This window comes from Excalfactoria chinensis, chromosome 1 (genome assembly GCF_039878825.1).
Source record: "Excalfactoria chinensis isolate bCotChi1 chromosome 1, bCotChi1.hap2, whole genome shotgun sequence".
In the NCBI taxonomy this organism is placed as follows: Eukaryota; Metazoa; Chordata; class Aves; order Galliformes; family Phasianidae; genus Excalfactoria; species Excalfactoria chinensis.
The window spans coordinates 107,628,000-107,650,880 of NC_092825.1; the positions used below are offsets into that span (position 1 = coordinate 107,628,000).

General features: G+C 34.4%; 1 protein-coding gene across 1 annotated transcript in view; it reads left to right on the plus strand.

Moving 5' to 3' along the window:
- Nucleotides 1-22,881, plus strand: part of CFAP47 (cilia and flagella associated protein 47) — a 221,468-nt gene that overhangs the window by 46,545 nt on the left and 152,042 nt on the right. The window contains exons 28-36 of the mRNA XM_072339839.1: nt 1,797-1,906; nt 2,975-3,197; nt 4,336-4,545; nt 9,114-9,207; nt 9,758-9,898; nt 15,198-15,393; nt 17,471-17,568; nt 17,848-17,964; nt 22,355-22,489. Of these exons, the coding sequence (XP_072195940.1) occupies nt 1,797-1,906; nt 2,975-3,197; nt 4,336-4,545; nt 9,114-9,207; nt 9,758-9,898; nt 15,198-15,393; nt 17,471-17,568; nt 17,848-17,964; nt 22,355-22,489 (1,324 nt within the window). The remainder of the gene's footprint in view (nt 1-1,796; nt 1,907-2,974; nt 3,198-4,335; nt 4,546-9,113; nt 9,208-9,757; nt 9,899-15,197; nt 15,394-17,470; nt 17,569-17,847; nt 17,965-22,354; nt 22,490-22,881) is intronic.

The window sequence follows — 22,881 nt, forward strand, 5'->3', positions numbered from 1 at the left end:
ATCCATGATAGGATGTTAGGTCAGACTGCAGTGTAACTTGTGTGGATCTAGCATTAATATTTGTAAATCATGGTGGAGTTTATGTATAGGAACATAAACTCTGATCCAGTAAAGCTTTTCTGCAAAGTGATGAATGCATGAATATAGAAATACAGTATTAAAGCATGAAACTTGTGCTGTATCAATGGCTATCTATTACTGTGTTTTCTCATTATAAGCCACTCTGAAGTGTAAAATGTTCTGCATTCATCTTTCTGGTAGATAAAGACAGACATTAATGCAGTTGCTCTAGCTTGTATACTGATGGTAAACCCCATCTTGAAACCTAGTTCTGTGTCCTGTTTTATGTTGTGTAGTTCTAAGATGTATTTTTTCAAGACTAGGCATGTGAGGTTTGTCTTTCATGTGCTTCTATTTATAAATCTTTTTATTTCTATGTTTAATCTCTGTAATGCAAAGGAAGAGTGTTATTGGTATTTGGGGGATTTATTTTTCTTGTAATTGAGCTGCCTTATGATCTCAGGATAAATTTTTTTCATGGATGCGTGGAAATTATTGATTAAGAAATGCAGTTCCTCATGCCTGTTCTTACACAAATGTACCCCTTTGAGATTTCTTTTCCTTTACTTGGTCATTTATTTATTTTTAAATGAAAAGCAGAATCTGCAAAATCTTGTCTTACATATGTTCATATTTATTCTAAAGGGAAAACCATTTGTTTTGAATATTTTGGATTTTTTAATTTGTATTTAAGACCAGAGAACTTGAAAAAAAACTCAGGTTTTTGGACGTGTGTTCAAAGATATATCATAAAGAATGTCTTATTTCAGGTCTGCTTTGAAAGTAATGCCTCATGTTATTATGCTGATCCATGACATTAGAAGCAGCTGTTGGTGGTGTGGCAGTGGGGGCTGAACCTTCCTGCCAACGTTCTGTTACACATTATTGCCATGTGATAGATGGCGGCAGAGGGGCAGTCTGACACAACGGTATCTGACATGGAAGTGCATATGAAACAAAGGTGTGTTGTTTAATATCTCCATGTAGAAAAAATGGCACCCACTGACATTCATCAACCCTTGCTGAATGCTTATGGAGAACAAACAGAGAATGTGAGCATGGAATTAAGTAAGAGGCATTACTTTTGGAGCAACCTACATAAAACAGTAAAGAAGAGTATTGTTTGTTGATGCTTAAAGAATTAAATTGCTACATCTTATACTTGCTAATAAGCCTGTATTTAAAACTTCCTGTACCTTTATGTATCAAAATTAGTTATTTGTATAATATCTGTATTATCTATAGTTGTCAGCACATGTTAAAGCTTTGCACTGCCCTATCCCCTCAGCCAGTAGTAGTTATGCTGGCATTTCAATTTTATAATCAGAGTCTAGATTAGTACAAAAAACAGCAGCAATCAAAACTGTCAAAAGATTTATTTGTGGTCAGACTTTAATTTCTCTACCTGCAGGTCTAAATCCCTTAAGAATATTTCGTTCATGATTCAGAATTCTCAAACTAGCACTGATCTGGTAGTTGTTTTATAATAAGTATGCAGACCCAGCTTGTATGTGATATGGTTAATGGAAAAAATATGTACATAGTGTTTTTTATTCCCAGTCTAATGACCAAAGTGAGTTTTTCATCATAAGTCAAATAACCTCTCATTTGACTAAACAAGAGCATAAAATAAGGAAAAGTACAAAAGCAGGTATCTATTCATAAACTGTTAAGAGTGCTGACAGTAGTGTTATACTCAACTACTGCTTCTAATCTTGTTTTATAGATAAAGACAGCAGTAGTGGAAAAGTTGTTCTGCATCCATTTTATTCTCCTCAATCACTTTCCTGCAGTAGTTCCTCAAGTTCCTTTGTTTCAACTTCTGTAATACATGATTCTTGGTCAGGTATGGTACAGCTGCTCACTTTAAGCTCTTTGACCTCTTGCAACTGCTTTTCACAGAATCACAGAATTATCAACGTTGGAAAAGACCTAAAAGATCATCCACTCCAACCATCACCAATACTTCCCAGCTAAATCATATCCCTCAACACAACACCCAAACGTTTCTTGAACACCCCCATGGTCGGTGGGTGACTCCACCACCTCCCTGGGGCAGTGCATTCCAGTGCCTGCCTACCCTTTCCGAGAAGTAATATTTCCTAAAGTCCAGCCTGAATCTCCCCTGGCGCAGCCTGAAACCATTTCCTCTAGTTCAATCACTGTCTACACGAGAGAAAAGGCCGACCCCTAGCTCACTACAACCTCCCTTCAGGAAGTTATAGAGAGCTATAAGGTCTCCCCTGAGCCTCCTCTTCTCCAGGCTGAACAACCCCAGCTCCCTCAGCCGCTCCTCATAAGGCCTGTACTCCAGACCCCTCACCAACTATTTCTGCTAGATTGTATTTTTCCCTTTTATGCAATAATATTGCTAGGTCTTTGTACAAAAATTGTATGCAATCTAAGCTTTAACCAGATCAAGGTGGAGGAGGTAGAAGACCTAGCAAGGGAGAAAAGTCTGAAGACATTACTGGTGAGGGAGTAAGCTTAATTGTACCTACAGAATGTCCAATAAACTGTTTGAACACAACTCAGTTCCTGATCCATGCACTGTGGTTGGGATGAGGAACTATCAGTGCCTAGTTGGTAAAGCAGTAGCTACTGGAACTGCATGTAAGATTCTTGTCATTTCTTACTATTGTTTTGAAAGCCTTGTCTGATTTTTTCTTTTTATCTGGTTTGATAATAACTTAAGTGAAATTAGGTTGCAAAAACATTTTTTTTCTATATCCAAGACATACACACATCACTTAACGTAGTTATTCTTGAAATAAATTGATCATTTGTCATTAATGGTTGTATGTCATTGGCACTTCTGCGTTTTAAAAAAAATTGCTATTTTTATATCAGACCAAGACAGGAAAATAAGGAATCTTTTTTTTGTTTCTTTTTTCCCTCATTTTCTATCATTCAGGTGCTCGTCTTGAAAGGTGTGAAAGTGTTGAGAAGATGATTGAAGGTAGTGAAGATGACAGTCAAAGTGATGGGAAAGAAAATGAATCTGACTTATTTTTTCCTAATGAGGACAAAGAAGAGATCATTTTTCAGAAAACTGTAACTGCTATTCAGAATTGGTTCACTCTCTTTGGCTGGTCTACAGGACCAAATCCTGTTTCAATACCACATTCATTAAGACGGTAATTCATATCTACATAGAGCTAACTTGTGTCTGCCTAATAATATAGAAATATACATTATACATTCCTCAGATTATATAAATACTGTCAAATGCACAGTCCTATATTAAGATTGTAGCATCTATACTACATATATTTTTATATATAAACATGTAATTTAGGTGTTATTTTTCCTTTTCAGAAATGTTTTTCTAAGTACAGTACTCTCATATCACAATGCAGTGTATGCTGAATATGCAGTTAAAACTAGATGTGGCCCTTTTATCTGAAATTTATTTTCCTCCCACAATGAACACAGTTGTTTCTTTGTTTGTACTTTGTTGACACATAAGTTTTCAGAAATGTTTTATATATATATATATATATATATATATATATTTCCCCACATAAGAAACAGATGGGGAAGCAAACTTTATAATTATCAACAGTTTCACAAACACTCTGGAAATGTATTGATCTCAGTGGCATCACTTAATTGACTCTGTTTTGGTACTCAGTACCATAGATGCCGTGCTACTGGGACACACGTAGGCATTTGTAAACATGATAGAAATCAGTTATGTTTGGCATAAAGCAGTGATAAACAGTCTTTTATGTATGAAACATTTCATATAAACTTATTAACTGTTCCACAAATTTCAAAACTCTTACATACTGTACAGTGATGTATAGCGACAATAATGCAAAGATAGTACAAGAGAGGTGGTGATAAGTATCTAATAGGTTATCTAAAGGAAAGACTCACCCAATAGAGACCTTCGGTCTGCTGGAAAACACTGAGGCAATCTCAAAGTGATGCTGCTTCAGTGGTGGTCAGCCCTTAAATGAGGTCTAGAGGAGGTGGAGTCAGCCTCCACCCCCTTCCGGGAGCACAGCTGAATTACCCTCACCTGTGCTCCCACAGCTGATCTGAAACTTGCCTCAGCTGATTAATCAGTGGTTCAGGCTGTGATTACCAATTTCCCATACACATACTTAAAAAAATTCTGTGGAAAGGAAAAAATTACAATACTTATTAGCCTTCTTGTAGCTATTTTTTGTATCATGGTTTATTAAATCTATCATTGTCAGTGATAAAATAATGTTAGATTGTTTTGCTTGTTTAAAAGAGTAATGTCAGAAACATTTTCTCTCTTAGTGGTGTCTGTAAAGTCCAAATGACTTCTTCCCAAGGGAAGGTTTTTAAACAAAATCTTGACAAAAATACTAAGACTATTTACGACATGTTATTCCACCTGAGTGGACAGTTGTTACCAGGCATTACATTGAACCAGTCATTGCCTCTTGATCCGGTTGAACGAGTGATACAGCTCTACTGGCAACATTCTACATTGCTTACTTTCCTTAAGTAAGTATGTGTGATAAAATTTCTATCATTTCCCACTTTTTATTAGCGTAGCTCCAACTAAACTGTAAGTTTAGGGACTCTTTTATGCCACATCTTTTGAGATATAAGACTTTTGCATTATAAATTTTAATTATTTTTTACTAAGGTAACCTCTGCAGGTACCACTGAGATTTCGTTTGGTAGTGTTACATTTCACACAGGGAATCCAGAGGAACTCCGCTCACAGTTTAGAAAGAATATGACTGTTAGCCTCATCTCTTAGACTGAGCAGATAGACCAAATAGATAATCAGATCAGATTTATTATGAATCGTTTTGTTATTCCACTGATGCAAGTTATTCTGTTATCACTGGCTTCAGTAATACTTCTTGTGAATCTTGTAATGTAGCTGTCTTTTGTATTAATAACACCAAGGAATGAGAACACTGCTCCTGCTGCTGAACAGACTTGGATACTATCAACCTTCATTGGCAGTCTTATTTTATCATGTAAAATGGGGCAGCTGTGAAAGATGGTGCAGATAAAAACTGACAAACACTTCTTCATCTTTCTTGTCCTTTGCTGTGAAATGGAAGATGATTATTTTCAGAGAAAGTGTAATGTCATGAAATCTGTAAAGATCAGCTGAAGCCCTCAAATCCCACATCTTTTTAGCACCCTCTGTAGTGTTCAAGGGGCTAACCTGCAATTTAAGATCTGTTTACTTTCTGTCTTTAATACATGCTTCTTTTAATGGGCAGTGATGTAGTTGTATATAAGCTTATAATATACACTGCTTTTCTTATAACAGAAGAGTCAGAAGCTGCAGCGATACTAGTGTCTGCTGATGTATGTTTCTCATACTTCAGGTCTAAAAACAGAATAGTAATGAATGTAGTGCCATCAGCAAGTATTTTTTCCAGGATACCTATCAACAGAACTACTCATAAGAGTGGTAAATTCCAACTTTTAAAAACTTCATGGATATGGGATACCAGGCTGTTTATCTACCATTATCTCAAACTATTTTTTTCTGTTCTGTTACAAAATTGTACTTTCAATAATTCCACCTTCCTGGGAATCCTGTCACCTTACTAGATCCCATAAGCTTACTCAGTTCAGTGAATCAAAAAGCCTGATGGAAGCCTGTAAAAAAGAAAATGCTGTCTGAATCTTCATTAATAGCAGTATTACTAATAATCATTTTAGTAGAGAACCAAGTCTACTGACGTTGTAAAAAACCCTGCCTTTTAGGATGCTTGTAACAGTAGCAGGGAAGGAAAAAGATTTCCTCTGTGTCCAATAACATTGGATTCTTATCTGCAACTTTTGAATAAGAGGCAGAACAACATTTTTATGTGCATTACTGATAACATAGTGGCAGATGATTCAGAAGAATCATGGTAGCAATGTCAGAATGGTATCTTTGACTTTCTTCAGTAATGAGAACAACTGCTTACATATTCCTGTTGTTTTCACCAGTTCAGTGTACATTCTGGTACTAAATAAAAGACTTGATGGATACAATCTCAATCTATTTTCTCATTGCATCTCAAAGGCTGGAATCATTAGGCAATGGTATGCTAAGAATGTTTTACCATCATATTATTAATGCTGCCCTGCTGATTATTCTTAAGAAGCATTACATCTTTCCAGACATCAAGGGATTGAGTTTGTGGAAATGCAATACCAAACAGTTCTCTAAGTGAATTAAAGAGGTTTTCTCATCTATTTGATTAGTATACTGTTGTTTTACTGAGTTCAAAGGGGCAAGAGACTTCTTTAATTCTGACCTAAGAAAAACCTTTTGTTTGCCACTGCCTTAGGTCTGGTGTCGCATTAATATTCCTAGGAAAATTGTCAAGAGTAGCTTCAAGATGTGCTTCCTCTGCTGAATCCTATTACCCTTATTAATGGTCCTAAATTTCACAAATCTCATTCTGTTCAGTTCCTGTCAGGAGGGCCTGTATTATGAGTTGGCAGCTGATGTCCCTTTCAGAGTCCGTCAGTCTTAACTTTGGGATTTTATAGGCTCTATCTCAAACTAACTTTTGTCTAACTTCAGATGTCATTGTACCTTGGATAAATAGAGAGATAGCGAGAATGTCTCTTTACCTGATTTATTAAAAAAATAAATAAATAAAAAAATTGAGGAATGCAAGTGTTTATTCATAACACTGAGAATGAGCAGCACAAGAGGAAATATTTTTCCAAGGAAGTCAACCAGGAAAGTCTTTTCAAGTACCTTGTTTATATTATAACAGCTTCAATGAAGCAATCAGTTGTTTTGCTTACCTTATGCTTCATGTTATCTCTAACAGAGAACACACAGAGAATAGAAACACAGTTTTCAGCTTTCTTTCACCAACTACTGTTTTCTGGTCAGCATGGTTCGAATTAAGTGTAATTCATCTTTCAAGTTTGTCAACTACTGAAGTAGGAGGATGCTTTCACTGTTTCAAATAATGTTCTAAGAATAAATTGTATTTTTCTTGATATGAAAAAGCTCATTTGGTATTTTATTGTGGCAATTAAGGAAAAAAAAGGGGCATTTTACAATATAAGTAAAATTAATTTGTGGCCCTTGTCTGGACCTGCTTGAATAGCTCCACAATTTTCTCGTAGTGGGGGCCCCAGACCTGGATGCAGTATGTCAGATGAGGCCTCAAGAATTCAGAGTAGAGGGAAACAACCACTTCCTTGTTCTGCTGGCCACTTCATTTATGATGCATCCTAGGATAAAGTTGGGTTTTCCAGGTTGCAGGCATATGCTGCTGGCTTATGTTGCTCATTCCTCCATGAGGACCCTCACGTCTTTCTGCACATGGATTGCTCACCATGAATTCTTCTAGTCTGTAATATTGTCTGGGATTTCCCTCACCAGGGTGCAATACTTGACCTTTTTGAACTTCATTTGCTTTATTTAGGCCCCACTTTTTGAGCCTGTCCAGGTCCTTCTTAATGGCATCCTTTCTTTCTGTCTTATCATCAGCATACCCCAGCTTGGTGTCAGCAGCAAACTCCCTGAGAGTGCACACAATCCCACTGTGTATGTACATGATAAAGATGTTGAAGAGCAATGAACTTAAGTCCTTAACTCCTGGCTCCACACGTGACCATCCAAAAATCAAACCCTGTGTTTCAGAGTGTTCAGATGCTTCTTGAACTCTGGCAGGCTTAGGGCCATGTTCCTGGCTACCCTCTCAGTGAGAACCTGCTTCTCATTGCCAATCTGACCCTCCCATGTTGCAGCTTCACACAGTGATGATATAGCAATGTTGATATGTAAGAAGCTTTTTTGAGGATGAAAATCATAGATTGCACTATTCCAATCTATCCACCAATTATAACCTTTGAAAGGAAGATAGACCATCTGAATAGATGGAAGTTGTGTAGCTTCCTCCTTTTAGTGTTTGGAAAGAACAGAAATTCTGAAAGGATTTCAGAGAACAGAGCTTGTGATTTAATTGAAAATGGGAATTTCAGACATTTTGAGCTTTAGAACCAGGCTACTAACTTGATGCTATCTTGGGTCCTTGGTTAAATATTTCTGTTTTAAGAAACATGCTGGATAATTTTATGAAATATGAAATTTCAATAATCTGGTAGTGTTGCTATATAAAATATGGGGTCAAAACCATGCTCTTACTGGCATTATATAATTAAGTGGGATGAAAATAAGCCATCATGCTTCTAATTTCGAACTATCTGTACTATATGATGTTGATGTAAAAAGGAAATTGATTTTTGGTCTGTATGGTACCAGAGAAGTATAATTACTTCATTTGTGTGAGGGACCAGTTATGTAACAAGAAAAGCTTATCCAATTATTTTCATATTGGCTGTTTTGAAAACACAAAAAGCAATGAAAATCTAGGTATGATAGAATTTTTCTGATTTGGAAATCAGGAAACTGTTGTGCTATCCTTATCCTGAGAAAAAATATTTTTCCCTCTTTCCATCAACATCCGAATTTATAAATATTATTTCTTCAACTGATTCTTTTAGTATTTGTGCTACTTATTGCAATTGCATTTTTTACTGCACTCATTTTAATTGCATTAGCACTCCCTTGAACATTTGACAGGTCAGTGTGACAACAGAGTTTTGAACTACCTGTTTTTTACACGTGTAAGACTTCTGATATCAGTTCTACAAGCAGATCATCAAGTTTTAATTCTACTAATGTTATGTAATAGTGATCCTTTGGCTTCAAGATGGAAATGTGTGTATAATGTGTGTATAATGTTTTGATACTTTGCACTGTAATTCTTTATGAAGGAGCATTTCTAGTAAGGATTCATAGAATCATCTAGTCCAACCCATCCCTACCTTGCTCACTATACACTGAAAGTGTCTTGCTTTTAGCATCAGGTATTTGTAGGCATTGGAAATGAACATAAATGTCACAAATAAGAGCTATCAAGTAATTACTAAAACTGGGTCATTCATCCCAAGTGTACTCAGATAGAGCAATTATACATAGATTAATAAGTTGAGAAACTTAACTATGCTTAGAAAATGTTATCCTGCCTACCTGTTAACTTTTCTTCTTTTTTTTTTTTTTTTTTTTTTCCTAATAATTTTAGAAGCCAAGGAGCGAGTCTTCCCCATGTTATGCCAGAATACCTGTTTGAACTTGAGGATTATAAGAGGTGGACTAAAACGCAAGCTTCGCTGCAGGTAGGTTTGTATTTTTTTGTTACTTTTTTTCTTTTTAAAAAAAAAAAGACCGAATGCAAGTATTAGTGTTTCAAAACAGAAATTCTGTGTGGGTCAATAGTAATTCTACTGCTCTGTCTATTCTGTATTACATAAACCTAAACGCATGCATAAGAGTGATCAGAACTTTAAGTTGATGCTGGTATTCATATCTTTCTCCTAGATATTTTTCTCCCATTCCTTCTAATACCTATTACTGGTTTCTAATTGTATTTTTTTTTTCCCAAAATGGAATTGATTTTACTGCGTTCTACCTTTTTTTCAATTTTATTAAAAATATCCATTGTGTTGATTATCTGTTCCGATTGCTGCCTTCGTCTCCTGTTGATTCTGTAATTACCTTATTCTTGATGTAGTGTTGAATTGGAAATGGTTCTAGTACTGATCACTATTGCATGATAGCGAGCATATCACTCATTTATATCATGAATTGATTATTGTTCTCTTGTGAATTTCCTATCCAAACTGTTGAAATTGGTATTGAAAATAATTATTTCTCCTTTATCTGAAGGCTCACACAGCTAACTTGATAAAAGGAGCTAAGAAAAAGTTAGTTATGTTTAGCAACAAACAACTGTTAATTCTGGAGGACAGTGCATTTGAGACAATCAGCAAACAAGTTTGGACAGACGTGCTGTTGCAGGTGTACAAGGTAAATTGTGGGTTCTTTTATTACTTAAATTCTGAAGACCTGATGGCAGAAACAACAACAAAAACAAACAAACGAACAGGTTTAAGAGAGATTTTTAGGATACTCAAGTCCTTTTTTTGTTTTGGTTTGGTTTCAAAGAAATTTTCAGTTACTTCTCCAGTATATTATTCTTCTGTAGAGACTATCTGAGACTATTTAAAATGAGAACACTTTCATTTTCCTGGTCCTGAAATTAGCAGTGTGATGATATGCTTTAATTAGGAAAGACTATGTTAGAATATTCTGTGTCATGTAGGATTAAACATTATACATATCTTTAATTACAAAAAAAGAAAACTGTGCCATGCTTTTGGTTACTTGGCTTAGAAACACTTTCCACTGGAAATACTTTGTTAGCTCGACATATTCATAACCATGACATTTATCTCCTTTTATTAGAATGTAATTTTTAAACAGATAAGCATTTTTGTAATAGTTATTCCTGCTAAGGAAGAAGATCAATACGGACCTCTACAACTGTAGTGAGGTTTTTGTTGTTGTTTTTGTTTCTTTTTGGTGATGATGGCAGATAAATGTTTTGGATGTTTGAGTCATATTTTCCAAAGTAAACCCAATGTACTCATAGATGATCAGTAATATTTGCATGCCTGAAAATATTTACTTACTTCTATTCAAAAGGATGGGAAATAAATTAAAAATATAACTATTATTTGGACTCTCCAGAATGAACTGGGAGTAATGGAGTGACTCTGTTGAAGGTTTCCAAAAGTGGTTAAGGGAATTGATTGATTCAGCTATTATTCAAAGAGAATTTGACTGAGCTGTGAGTGTTCAGATAGGAGAACTGAAGGTTCCAGGGGAATCTTATCAATGTGTGTAAATACCTAAAGATAAAGTGTGAAGAAAACAGATCCGTACTCTCCTCAGTGGTGAACAGTGGTGTGGCAAAAGGCAGTGGCACATACCAAAATACAAGAAATTTCATTTAAACATAATAAACTTTTTTTTTTTTTTTTTTTTTTTTAATTTGATGCTGGTTCTGCAGTGAAACAGATTGCCCGGAGGAATTGTGGAGTCTCCATACTTGGAGAAATCCTAAACCCAGCTGAAATTTTAGCAGCAAACCACCCTAGCTGATTCAGATCTAAGCAAGGAGTTTGGACTGGATCATGGGTGTCCAAACTTTTGTCTTGCCTGAGCCACTATGGAGAGAAGAGCCTTGGGCTGCATGGAAAATATAGCGTATAGTTAATGCATGTGTATATGGCAAAACCTCTTGCAAAAAGGGCAGTAAAAGCATGACATTTATGAGATACTTAAGCCAGTGTATCAAAATGCATTAAAGCATTTGCCCTAATTTGATTTGGTGCTGTACTGTCTTTCCCGTGTCCTGGTTTCAGCAGAGACATTGTTAGTAGCACCAGTAGGTTTGATTGCTGCTGAACAGCGGCTGCATGATGGGGCCAGGCTGGGCCACAAAATTACACATTTTGTAATCACACAAATTAGATCCAAGGGAATTTTGTTTAATCTTAAATATTATTTCTTTTTCTATTTTATTAATTAAATGCCACATTCAAGTAATTTGTGTTTTGTTTGTTTTTTTTTTAATGTCATGAAGATTGCAAAATATTTTCTCAACATTATCAAAGAATGGCTAGAAAACTAACAACTGCCAGAATCATTTATGGTTAATCTACTCTATCAAATCTAAAATTATAGGATATGAAATCAAGCATTTTATTTTATATATATTTTTTGTATATTTTTTATAGTTTGATTTTCCACCTGTTCTTTATAAAAGCCAACAGTCAGATTGCTGTTTTAGACAATGCGAATGTCTTTATTGAGTTTCTGGCTTAGGGGAAAAAGTGGATTTTAGGTTGGTTGATTTTGGTTTCAGTGTGTGTGGAAGTTCAGTTGCTTATTGTGGGATAGAATAGTGGTTTACCCAAGATATCTGGTTAGGGCAAAAAATTAAAGGGGTAAAGACTTTGGAGGAACTTCAGTGCTGAATATGGTTTGGGCTTTGTTATACATTTTTTTTTGATGGAAATCTTTTTGCATCAGAAGCCATAAAAAGTAAATTGAAATAGAAGATAGCACACTAAGAATGACATGTAGTTATGTAGAAGGTGCTTGGTTAAATCTGTGGACTCATTTAATCTTCTAAATGCTTTGATGTAATTAAATATTGGTATTCTGATGGCAGTAGTTCAGAGGCATGGACTTCTTTGCTGCTGCTTCAACTTTCCACTACAATTTTTTTTTTTTTTAATTTTTTTAATTATTTTCTTCCTTGTGTGCATATACATGAGTCAAGTACAGTCTGTTTTAATAAACTTTCTAGTCTTTTTAATAACTGAAAAGAAATCGTCACCATTGATTTACACCAATGTAGCTGTGAGTGAGTACTGACAGTGTGTGTCTTTCTTACTCTGATTTTCCCCACCACCTGTCCTGGCTATATTTTTCTGCCCCTTTCCTTATGTTAGAGCTGGTGCACTATGTGAAGTTGGCTGATGGAGTAGGGGGATTCCCAATAGGTCTTTAATCTCTGTGGGCATTGTTGTATGCAGAAGAATGGGACCAATACCCTGGTTGCCGGTGTTATGAAAGTGATTCAGGTTTGGATTGAGCCTTTTAAGCCTTTTGTAAAGGTGTGTTTATTGTCATTCCAGTTCCCTGTTTCATGGATGAGAAACAGCTTCAGTTTCTCATTCCTTGTTCCTTCATCTTTCTATCATGTAATAGTACATTTTTTTTGCAGCCTTATCACATTTCTCCTCTTTTTGCCTCCCCCCAGTGTATTAGGAATTATGCTTATCTGCTTTACTTGATTTGTTTTAGTCTTGTGCAGTTTGGCTAAGGTGGTATTCAATTCAACGTAATAAAGAGTAAACAGAACACTTAATATAACGCAACTTCACAGTGGGTCTAGTCACTTGGCATTCAGTGTCCTAATTTTTCTTTCATATCATCTTATTCAATCCCATTTTGTGACAAGGGTGGCCATGGCTGCTGCCAGACAGGACTTATTTATTTACTTACTTTGGAAATAAAGCACCAGAACAGTAAAGAAAAACAGGATATGAACTGTCAAGACAGCAAGATTATTTTATATTAAAAAAATTTATTGGGACTAGTTTTTAAATGCTCTGAATTTAAGGGAATGTTTCATGTCTTAAAAGGAGTTTCAGTAAAATGAAACTAGAGACAGGCATTTTTGTGATTGCTATCAAGTGAAATAAAATGAAACAGAATCCTCTCCTTCTGAAACAGCATGCTGCAATTTTAAGAAAATGTTGAAATAATTTATTTATTCATGAGAGATGTTCTGTTATCCAATTTGATGTTGGAAATAAGTATAGCATTCTTTATCAACAAGAACGTCATCTCATACTGCTTTCATGTCCGAGCCTAATGCACTATGGCCTACTTTCCTGTTATGAAACCTTCTAATGCTGCAGAATTTACAGAGGAATAAACATATACATAACTCCGGCTTGCAGAAATGCAAAATCAAGTTTATTCTGAGTTTGGGGGAAAAGTATAAGCTGTGCAGAACAAAGGGGGACTTCATAAATCATAAAGGTATACTTGTAGCTTTCTTTATGAGCATGGGCTGAGATGCTGCTAGAATTCTAACTGTTTGAAACATAATGGAAGGATAGGGACCAACAGTAGAAGCACTACTTTAACCTTGGTTCAAGTCAGTTTTTCAAGAAAGATAATCTGTCTTTAGATTTATTGAACATGTATTGATTATGATGCTTTTCATTGTTAAAAGTAGTAATATTTCCTAACCTTGTATCTGAAAATTTTTATATGGTGTACTATATACTAATGCTCTGGTCCTTCAACAGTATCTAAAAAGGAATGTAGACACTGGCATCTTGGGTTATGAATGATTTGAACTTTCTTGGTAAAAGAAAGTAAAACAATGTTATATGGATACGTTTTGTATTTTCTCTTAAATGCGGTTGCGATTATTCCTTCCTGTTTTAATTGTGTTGATAGAATGTCCATTTATGCTGATGGAGGAACATTGCAATAAATTAGCCTGAAAGGACACTGCAGTTTAGGAAAGGCAGAAAACAGTATTTATCTACTTTCTTTTATATTTTTGTTGTTGTTCAGCAAAATAAGCTGAAATTATGTTAGTTTAGATATGTTTGCGTGGTACTAGACTATGCTGAACTTAAAAGCTTCAAAAGTTACTCCATTTTCTTTTATTGCAATTAAGCAATGGTGGTTGATTTAGTTTGGTCTCATGTATGTTAACAGTCAACTGTTTTTTATACATCAGTTTGTCACAAAAGGTTTTCTTCACAAAAAGATGAAAGCAATGATGACAATCCTTCATGTCATCTGGAAAAGCTCAGGTATATGTATGGGGACTTCAAAGTTATGTGACTGTAGCTGTGCTATATTTAATGAGAGTTTCTCTCCATCTGCAGCAAATGGAGGGATTAAAAGGTTTTATCACCTTGCCTCCAGAAATGGATGCCTTTTTCTACCAGCTAATGGTGAAGAGAAACAGTTCTGAAAAGGGGTGCAAGCTGTTTCTGTTTTGATTTGGTAACAGGCTTCTCTTTATGGAATTAGTGTAGCTCCCATTTATGGCCATGCTCCTTGATGCTCTTAGTTACTGGATGTGATGGTCAGACATGTTATTCCGATTCAGATAAAAAATAAAATAAAAGTATGGTACAGAATGGCTAATTTTAACTTGTTTATTTTTATTGTATACCATATAATATGTACAGTATATATTATTTCATATATTTTTAATATGGCTTCATGCATGGCATAATCAGTGATCTCTGAGTTTAAGGAATTCTACTGTAGATGTAACAAATTTTTTTTCAGTAGAAACTGTCTGTATAACCTGGATCTAACGGATCCTCTGGTCCATGAACTGTATCATTTCAAGGCTTCTTAAAGATTGTATTGGAGATAAGTTTAGTAGCTCAGTAATTAATAGGTTTTTGTTTTTTTTTTTCTTTGACTGTAAACAGATATTCTTTGAATATAGCATGGTTCACTGACATCAGTGAACTTGTGAAAAGTTGGCAAGGAAGTATTTGAAAACTTCAATTTGCTTTTTGTTTAAGGAAGTAAAAGAATTCCATAAAACCTCAGCAAATCTGTTCTGTCATACATGTATGCTCATGTGCTATCTCTAAAATATTTACTGAACTAGTAAACTTCTTGAGTTTGAAATGCTACTTTTTAATCATTCAACTTGAAATTGTTCTTTGTACAGTTTGTGCTTAAAAAACTTTTCTAATTCCAGGTGTTTGTTCTACCATGTGTTTCTTCACGTAATACTGCTGATCTGACCAATTTGGAAAACATGCAGAATATGCCAAGAATAAACTCAGAGCTTTTATCCAGTAATATATATTCTCCATATGAACGAATCATCCTCACTTGGTTGAACAAAAATTATGAGAATAATCGAAAAACTGTGTGGAAAGATGCTCAAAAAGGTGATTTTTTTTTTTTCTTTCCCACTATTCTCTCACTTTTCATACTTGTTTGTTGACTTTAAAAATCATTATTAATGAAGGCATCATGATAACTCACCACAGAAATAATTTTTTGGGGAACAAATTAATGCCTATCCAAACATATTTGCACTTTTCATGTTTCTGTGTTACATGTTCAGTGACTGTCACTGTTCATGAAATATCTCCTCTTGTTCTGGTACAGTTTCTAATTAGGCATAAAGGGTGAAGCGTGGTCAGTCTTCCCAGTTTCTTCTTTCCATTATTGACCAGAAAAAGGAAATTCTTGCAATAATCACTTTCTCTTAGTTTTTCTGTTTATGGTCATATTCAGTTGTTTATATTTGTGCTTATATCGGTGTGTTTATGCATTAGTTTTGTCAGAATTTTTAGCGTAATTTTTTAGCAAAGGTTAGAGAGAAAAATCTTCTGGAATTCCATGTACAACTTTGTTCAGTTAAGATCACCCCAAAACAGTTATGAGTGTGTGGTTTTTTGTTTTGTTTTGTTTTGTTTTTGTTTTTTTCCAAAGAAATAGTCTTGCTTTTCAGAGACTTGATGAATTAACGAAGTGAACACAATTTAAAACAAACAAACAAACAAACTCACTTTATTCTCTGTGTTATATACATCATTTTAAATCTCTCCCTAGTTTCAAATTTCAGCACTTGGGGAAAAAGTTATAACTACATATTTCTTGGGTAAATGTTTATGTGTAGCAGATTGAGACAGGACAATAGGCATTATTATAGCTAGAGATTAGATCCACCTCCAGAGATTTGATATCACACTTTCCTCTTTTTTCCATAAATGGCAGTGTTACTTTATGAAGCCAGAGTCTCTGTGGGATCATTATGAGCCAGCACCCCCTATTGCAAAGCATATGGACATCAAAATTTTACTTCTGGATATTCTTGAACTCTGTATGAAAATTCTCTAAGACCTTCAGACTTTCATTACATAATAATATATAATATATATATATATATATATAATATTATATTATATATTATAATATATGCGTAATATATACAGCACCTGTAGAACAATTTTATAAACTTAGAACTAATCAATTTGGTATAAATGAAGAGTTTTATAGCCACTTATAGGTAACAATAGCTACTTAGTTGCAAATTTGATTTAACCGTACTACTTGGGATTAAATGTGACATATTGTGATCTGACATTAACAGCATCATCTCTAGCTGCTTCTTCCCTGCCACTAGAGGCAGTTTTGCATCTGCATGTGATAAGAAACAAAACTAGATAAAGGCAACACTTTTCAGAGATCATCTCAGGTTTCATTTTTTGAAGAGTTTTTTGAAATTGAGTTTTGAAAAGAGAATTTCAACTCATTATTCTTCCTATGTTTAGTTATTGTTAAACAAAAGTGCACTGTTTAAATGCTGTGATAAATGTAAGATATAGAATGCTTCAAATACAAATACTTATAAATAACTGTATTTATTTTCAGCAATTATATTTTAAACTAATACTTTAAAAATAATTTAAAAAAATTGTAACTTTGTGAAGCATAAGCCCTGAAAATCCAAACATAGAAGTACTGACCTATGCTGATGGTCAAGCTATCGGCTTTGATTGATGTTAAGTTCTTTAAATGACAAACTACTTAATATGACCTTGAAGAAAATTAATATTCTTTTCCTTCTTACTTCAATGCTGCAACTGAAAATGATTTCTGTAAAATTTGTTGGTATCAGCGTGTATGAACCTTATATCTTTAAAATCTATATATCTGTAAAAATAGAAATAATTTACATGCTTAGGTACCTACATTTACAGCTAAGTTAATATTATCTGCTTTCCCTCAAGTTGTGATGAATATTTTAAAATCAGTAGCAGAGTGTGTGAGCAATGTTTAATGGCTCTGGAGGAGATCTATGCCTCAAAACCTCTACATCTGAATGAGGCATGTTTCCTTTTTCTCTTATTTCCTCTATTCAGTTTTTTGAGAAAGACATCTTCCCAGAATAAAATTAGTCATCTCAGAAGAGAGATTAGAAGAGATCTAATTCAATCTGCTCTGTTTTTAAACTAGGTAAAGTACCGCTGATGAGATGGATAGTAAATTTTGACCAGGATCTTCAAGATGGTCTGGTATTGGCAGCACAGATTGCAGCTTACTGTCCATTCTTGGTAAGAACTCTTCCTAATATCATGCAAGTTTTATTGAGAGCCCAATATTAATGTAAGTTCCTTTGGAACTGTTGGCTTCTATGGTTTTTAAAGAAGAAAATACCATTTAGTGAGTATAGAGTCACTGTTTCAGTGTTTCTTTTTCTCTTCTCTAGGTATAATCTCCATTGATAATTTTAGTTTAAAATTTAGATCTTATGGATTTCTGAAAGACTGAAAATGCAAACATTGTGATTCTGCTCTGTAGAATATGAAAAGTTTGAATTCTGTCTTCCCTAGATTGCTTCTCACTTTGTAAGGATGTATACTTATCCAAGGACTCCTGCACAGTTTATGCACAACTGTTTGATACTTGTGAATGCTATGCATGTGCTCAGCCTTACTATAGACATAAAGGTAAATGTTTTTATATTATCAATACATATGTACTTTTAAATTATTTTTTACTTTTATGATAACAATGTATATCAGAATGAGATGAGATTTTACTGAATCAGTTTTATTTCATGTGCTATCGTATGATGGAAACCAAAATTTATCTTAATATAAATATATTTAATTACAAGTAATTTTCATAATTCCTTAATTTGTAAAACTGTATATATACATCTAGTGGGATAAAAAAGATTAAGTCAGTTTGAGTATTGTAAATCACAAAATGACAGAATGAGTAGAATTTATTGTTAACATTCTAAGGCAACATAGAAAATATATATCGAAGAACTAACATAATGCAGTTAAACATTAAAAAAGTGATAAATTCTATAAATGTTTGGTGGCTCTTAGGTCTCTCTAAGTCATAAATACTCATAAGGATTCTTCCACAGGTTTTATGCACAAGGCAGTCAGTAACTTTGGACTGCTGGCGTCAGTAGAACTAATCAGACTCTGGAGTCCTTTATTAGAGTCACTTTTTTATGTTTGGTAGCATACCACTCAAATCACTTTTCTCCCATTGGCCTACAGCCGATATTATGTATATGATGCCCTTTAGATATGTTAGCATTTTTTTGTGGTCCCTAAAACTAGTTTGGTCCAGCTCCAGATTTATATTTCTTTAAAAGTCTGACTGCAAGCACTTTATAGCTGTGTGTGCTGCCAGTATCATGCAAAAGTAAAAGTAAAACAAATTAGCCTGAGAGCTCTCATCTATTAAAGAAGTTGAGGTCAGAAATAAACCAACCTCTTGGTATCTAGGTCTACCTTCAGTTTATCTCCCAAGATTCTAAGAATTACTGTTTCACTGATCTTTCTAGATTTGTGTGCTCTTACTGAGATAGGGATTTTTACATTCAAGAGACTGATCATCTTGTTACGGAATGATATGTCATGATCTGGGGCAGAAAGAGGAAAAGCTGCTAAGTATGTTCATGTTAATTCCTTACTTTTATTTTAACTTCTGCAATAGATGAAGGGTAACATCTCACAAATTGGAAAAAAAAGAAAAAGAAAAAAACCAAGCTTTTCTTGCACTAGGAAAGCTGTGTGAGAAACGTGTTAGAAAGGCTCCTTACTTTTTTAAACTTAGAAACCAGTTTATTCTGAAATTTTCTGATTTGAAATTTGGGATAGTTTGCACTGATCTGTGACCATGAAAGAGCATCGTATTTTCCCACTTCTGTGTCAAGTGTAGATTCATTCTTGTCAGAGAAACTGTGATTGTGAATGCTGTTTTGATGACTTTATAGGAAATGAAGCAAAACTAGTGAGCTCTATTTATACTCCTTACTGTTCTCTAGGATCTTTGAAAAAACAAAGAATTGTTTGTTGCATAGGGCAAGAATGCAGTAGGCTGATGGATGTGAACATTATTTCAAACGCTTGGCATTACTGCACTTACTTGCAATGCATCCATTAAGAAAACGTAGCTTATATACTGTCTTCCTGCTTCTTTCTCAGGTATGCTGAACATAAGTAGGACAGTGTTCTCTTAAGCTGCCTTTATAGTTTTCACACAGATTCTAAGGGAGACTATATATGTGCTTGAAAGAGAAATCCATTGAGGATTTCTAGGTAAACAGAAGTCTTGTGTGGTTCAGCTAGTCTTGTACTCAGACTGGGAAAATACTGAAGTATAGGTGTACTTGCCTTCTAAGTGTCTGCATTTAAACATCAGCTTGTAGCCACCATTGGAAAGAATGATCTAAGCGGTACCTTTTTGGCCTATGTTACAAGTCACTAGGCTGCACTTAGCTTCTTACTTACTCATGTAAAACCTTTTCTTGTTTGCTTTAAGTTAATGAGTGTTTTTAATGTCATGTTGGAAGGTGTCTCCACTGGAGTTTCAAATTTTTGCCCTTTTTACCCTTTTTCCTCTTAGTATCAATATGTCATAAATGCAGCTTTTTGTAGCTAGCAATGCGTTGTCAGATGCCGGTTCATCAGTCACCAAGTAAAAGTTAGAAAGCAAAGCTATTTGTGCTTGTGCTTGGATTGTTGGATCCATTTGCCTTCTTAGAGCTTCTGTCTTAGAAATCGCATCTTGGTTGCTTTGGTATGGTCCTGTTTTTAGGCAATAAATGTCAGCTAATTTTACATTTCAATAATGTTAAAAGAGGAGGAAGAGTCAATAAGCAATTTCTAATTAAAAAGAGTTAATTAACTCTTGCTGAAAACTGATCTCATTTCTCTGCATAAAGAATGAAATAGAGAAGAATTTAGACCAGTGACTAAAAATAATCAATAAATCGTTAAACCACTAATTTCCAGCATCTGGGAAATTATGTCAATGGAAAGATCATGTTATATTTGCACAATTTCTTATACCTTTTACACCAACAATTGCTCTGTTGGCAGAGGCAGATTAGTGGGATGTTCCTAGGGGATCCATAAGTGTTCAGATTGTGTGAATTCTTCTTCAGTGTCATTACAGATGCTTTTGTGTTCTGACACTGAAGAATAAAGCTTATTTTTTGGCATACCTATGGGAGGAATTAACTAGAAGAACAAGAGCCTTTCTGCAGAACTTGAAGACAGACTCATTCTTGTTCTGTCCTGTGGAAGAGATATTTACTTCTTCACACACTCTTTTATTGCTTCTGGAGCTTTTAGTAATTAGAGAGTTGAGTTGTCTGGTTCTTAGAAGTGCTGGACTATAATATAAAACTTTCAACACCAAGGAGAAAATAAACCAACAAAAAACCAATGCCAATTCAGAGAGTTATGGTGATAGTGGGAATGTCTATATATCTTTCCTACTTTCTAAAAATAGTCCAGAACTGTCAAAAAAGTATTCTCCATTTTCCAGCCCGTGTGGCTAATAGTATTAATTTCTTTTTCTAAAGTCTCTCCCTGACTATTTGTGATGCAGAGTAGCAGTAGTTATCCAAAAATTTCTGAGAAAGAGAATGAAATATATTTAGTTTGATTTCAAGGTTTCTGTTGGGAATTCACATAGGTATGGTTCTTCGCATTGAGTTGCTTTATTGACTTGACTGTTTTAGTCTTATTATCTACCACTTCTCAGAACACCCTCATCATCTGTTTGATGTCTTGAGGGTAAGTTTCAGAAACTGCAAATAATATATATATTTTTTTAATTCTCGATTTGTTGTTAATCTTCTCCATACTACCACAGCTGCTCTCATCTGACATATTTCAGTTAGACTTGCCCCTATTCTAGTATGACTGCTTCATATTTATCTTCTTGCTGACTTTCAACCTATGTTACAAGCCTTCTTTATAAAACTCTGCTTGTGGGAATGCATAGAGCCTTTATGAAAGTATTACTTTATAAAATGAGCCTCAGTTATGTAAGGAATTCAAATAAAGTGTCTCAAGTGAAAAAGAGCACCTTTTAAAGGGTTTACATGCTAATGCAGTGGTTAGATGCTTAAATCTGTTCCCAAGTGTATGCATTTCCCTATGACATGATGTTTAATTTAGGAGAGAATTTAACCAGAATTGTAAAAGTTGATGGGCAACTTTATTATAACATTCTAATATTCTATTATGATCTCTAGAGGTCCCTTCCAACCCCTACAATTCTGTGATTCTGTGATTCAGTGAAATTTAAAAATAGTTAATTTAATTAGCTTGATTCAGGAATTTATTTGAATCAGTGGCTAGATAATTTCTGCCTGTGTTTTTTGTGGGAAGTCACTTCCATTTTTTTATTTGATCAGACTTAATGAAAAGTTCATGTGATAGTGGAAGAAGAGTTTCTGTTTCTCTTGACAGACAATAAAGACATTGAGGACTAAGGTTTTGACATGTTCTACAGTTGCCATTTAAGTTCATTTTTCTAAATCAAATATTTAAGATCCAGTAATCCTGTAAACAGCAATTTGGCATCTGCAGTAAAAATAACTGTATACTTGTGTTCCTTTGTTAGTTGGATTGTGTTCATATAGAGTTGCAAACTGAACTTAGCAGTAGTTGGGATGGCATTTTACATAGCAAACTGAAAGATTTAAAAATCTTTTTTTAAAGATAAAAATACATTTTTCAGTTAATGGGTTTTACTTGCTTTTTCTACTATTCTTCGCTTAATAATAAAATAAACAGGTTTTTGCTGAAGTGTGAGGAAAAAAGGTAGGTTTAATTCTTAGCATAGGTTTCTTACCAGTGCATGTCAGTGTCCTTCAAGAAATAGTACTTTTGTACACCAACAAGATTGTTACTCATCTCAGTTGTGAGCCTAAGTCTGTTACGCATAGGTTGCAAATATTTCTATGGTAAGAATTTATCTTAAACTTTTTATTCTGAATCTTTGTATCTCTATAAAATGTCAGGCAAATTTTAACTTAGTACGTGGTTGTTATTTCTTTCATGTTTTCAATATTAGGCCACTGATATTTGTGTTCCAAACCCAATCATGATGCTTATACTGTGTGTCTACCTATATGAAAACCTTCCTCACTTCTTACCTAAGAAGATTATAGAATTTACAGGTGCTCTCCATGCAACTGTTTTTAAACAGGTACTGATAACACTGCATTTAGATTTGTAGAAGCATCAAGTTATAACATGCTGTTTATTGTTATATGATGTGGATACTGCAACAAAGAAATGAGTTTCATGTCATCTTGCTACTAAATGTAGAAGAGGAAAGGATTGTTTTTTTTTTTTTTTCTCTTCAAGTTTGGGATCCTGACTTCTTGTTGCTGTTTTAACCCTGTGCTTATGAGCACAGAAAAAAATCAACAAAGTTAAGAATCTTTTCTGAGATAAAGATAGAAAAGAATCAGAGATTAACAGTTGGCATTGGCATGCAGCATACACTGCAAAAAGAGTACTCAGAAAAATCAGGGCTTAACAGTCTGTGGGATGTCTGCAGTCATTGGGGGGGAAAAGTGATCTGCCTAGTAGTTT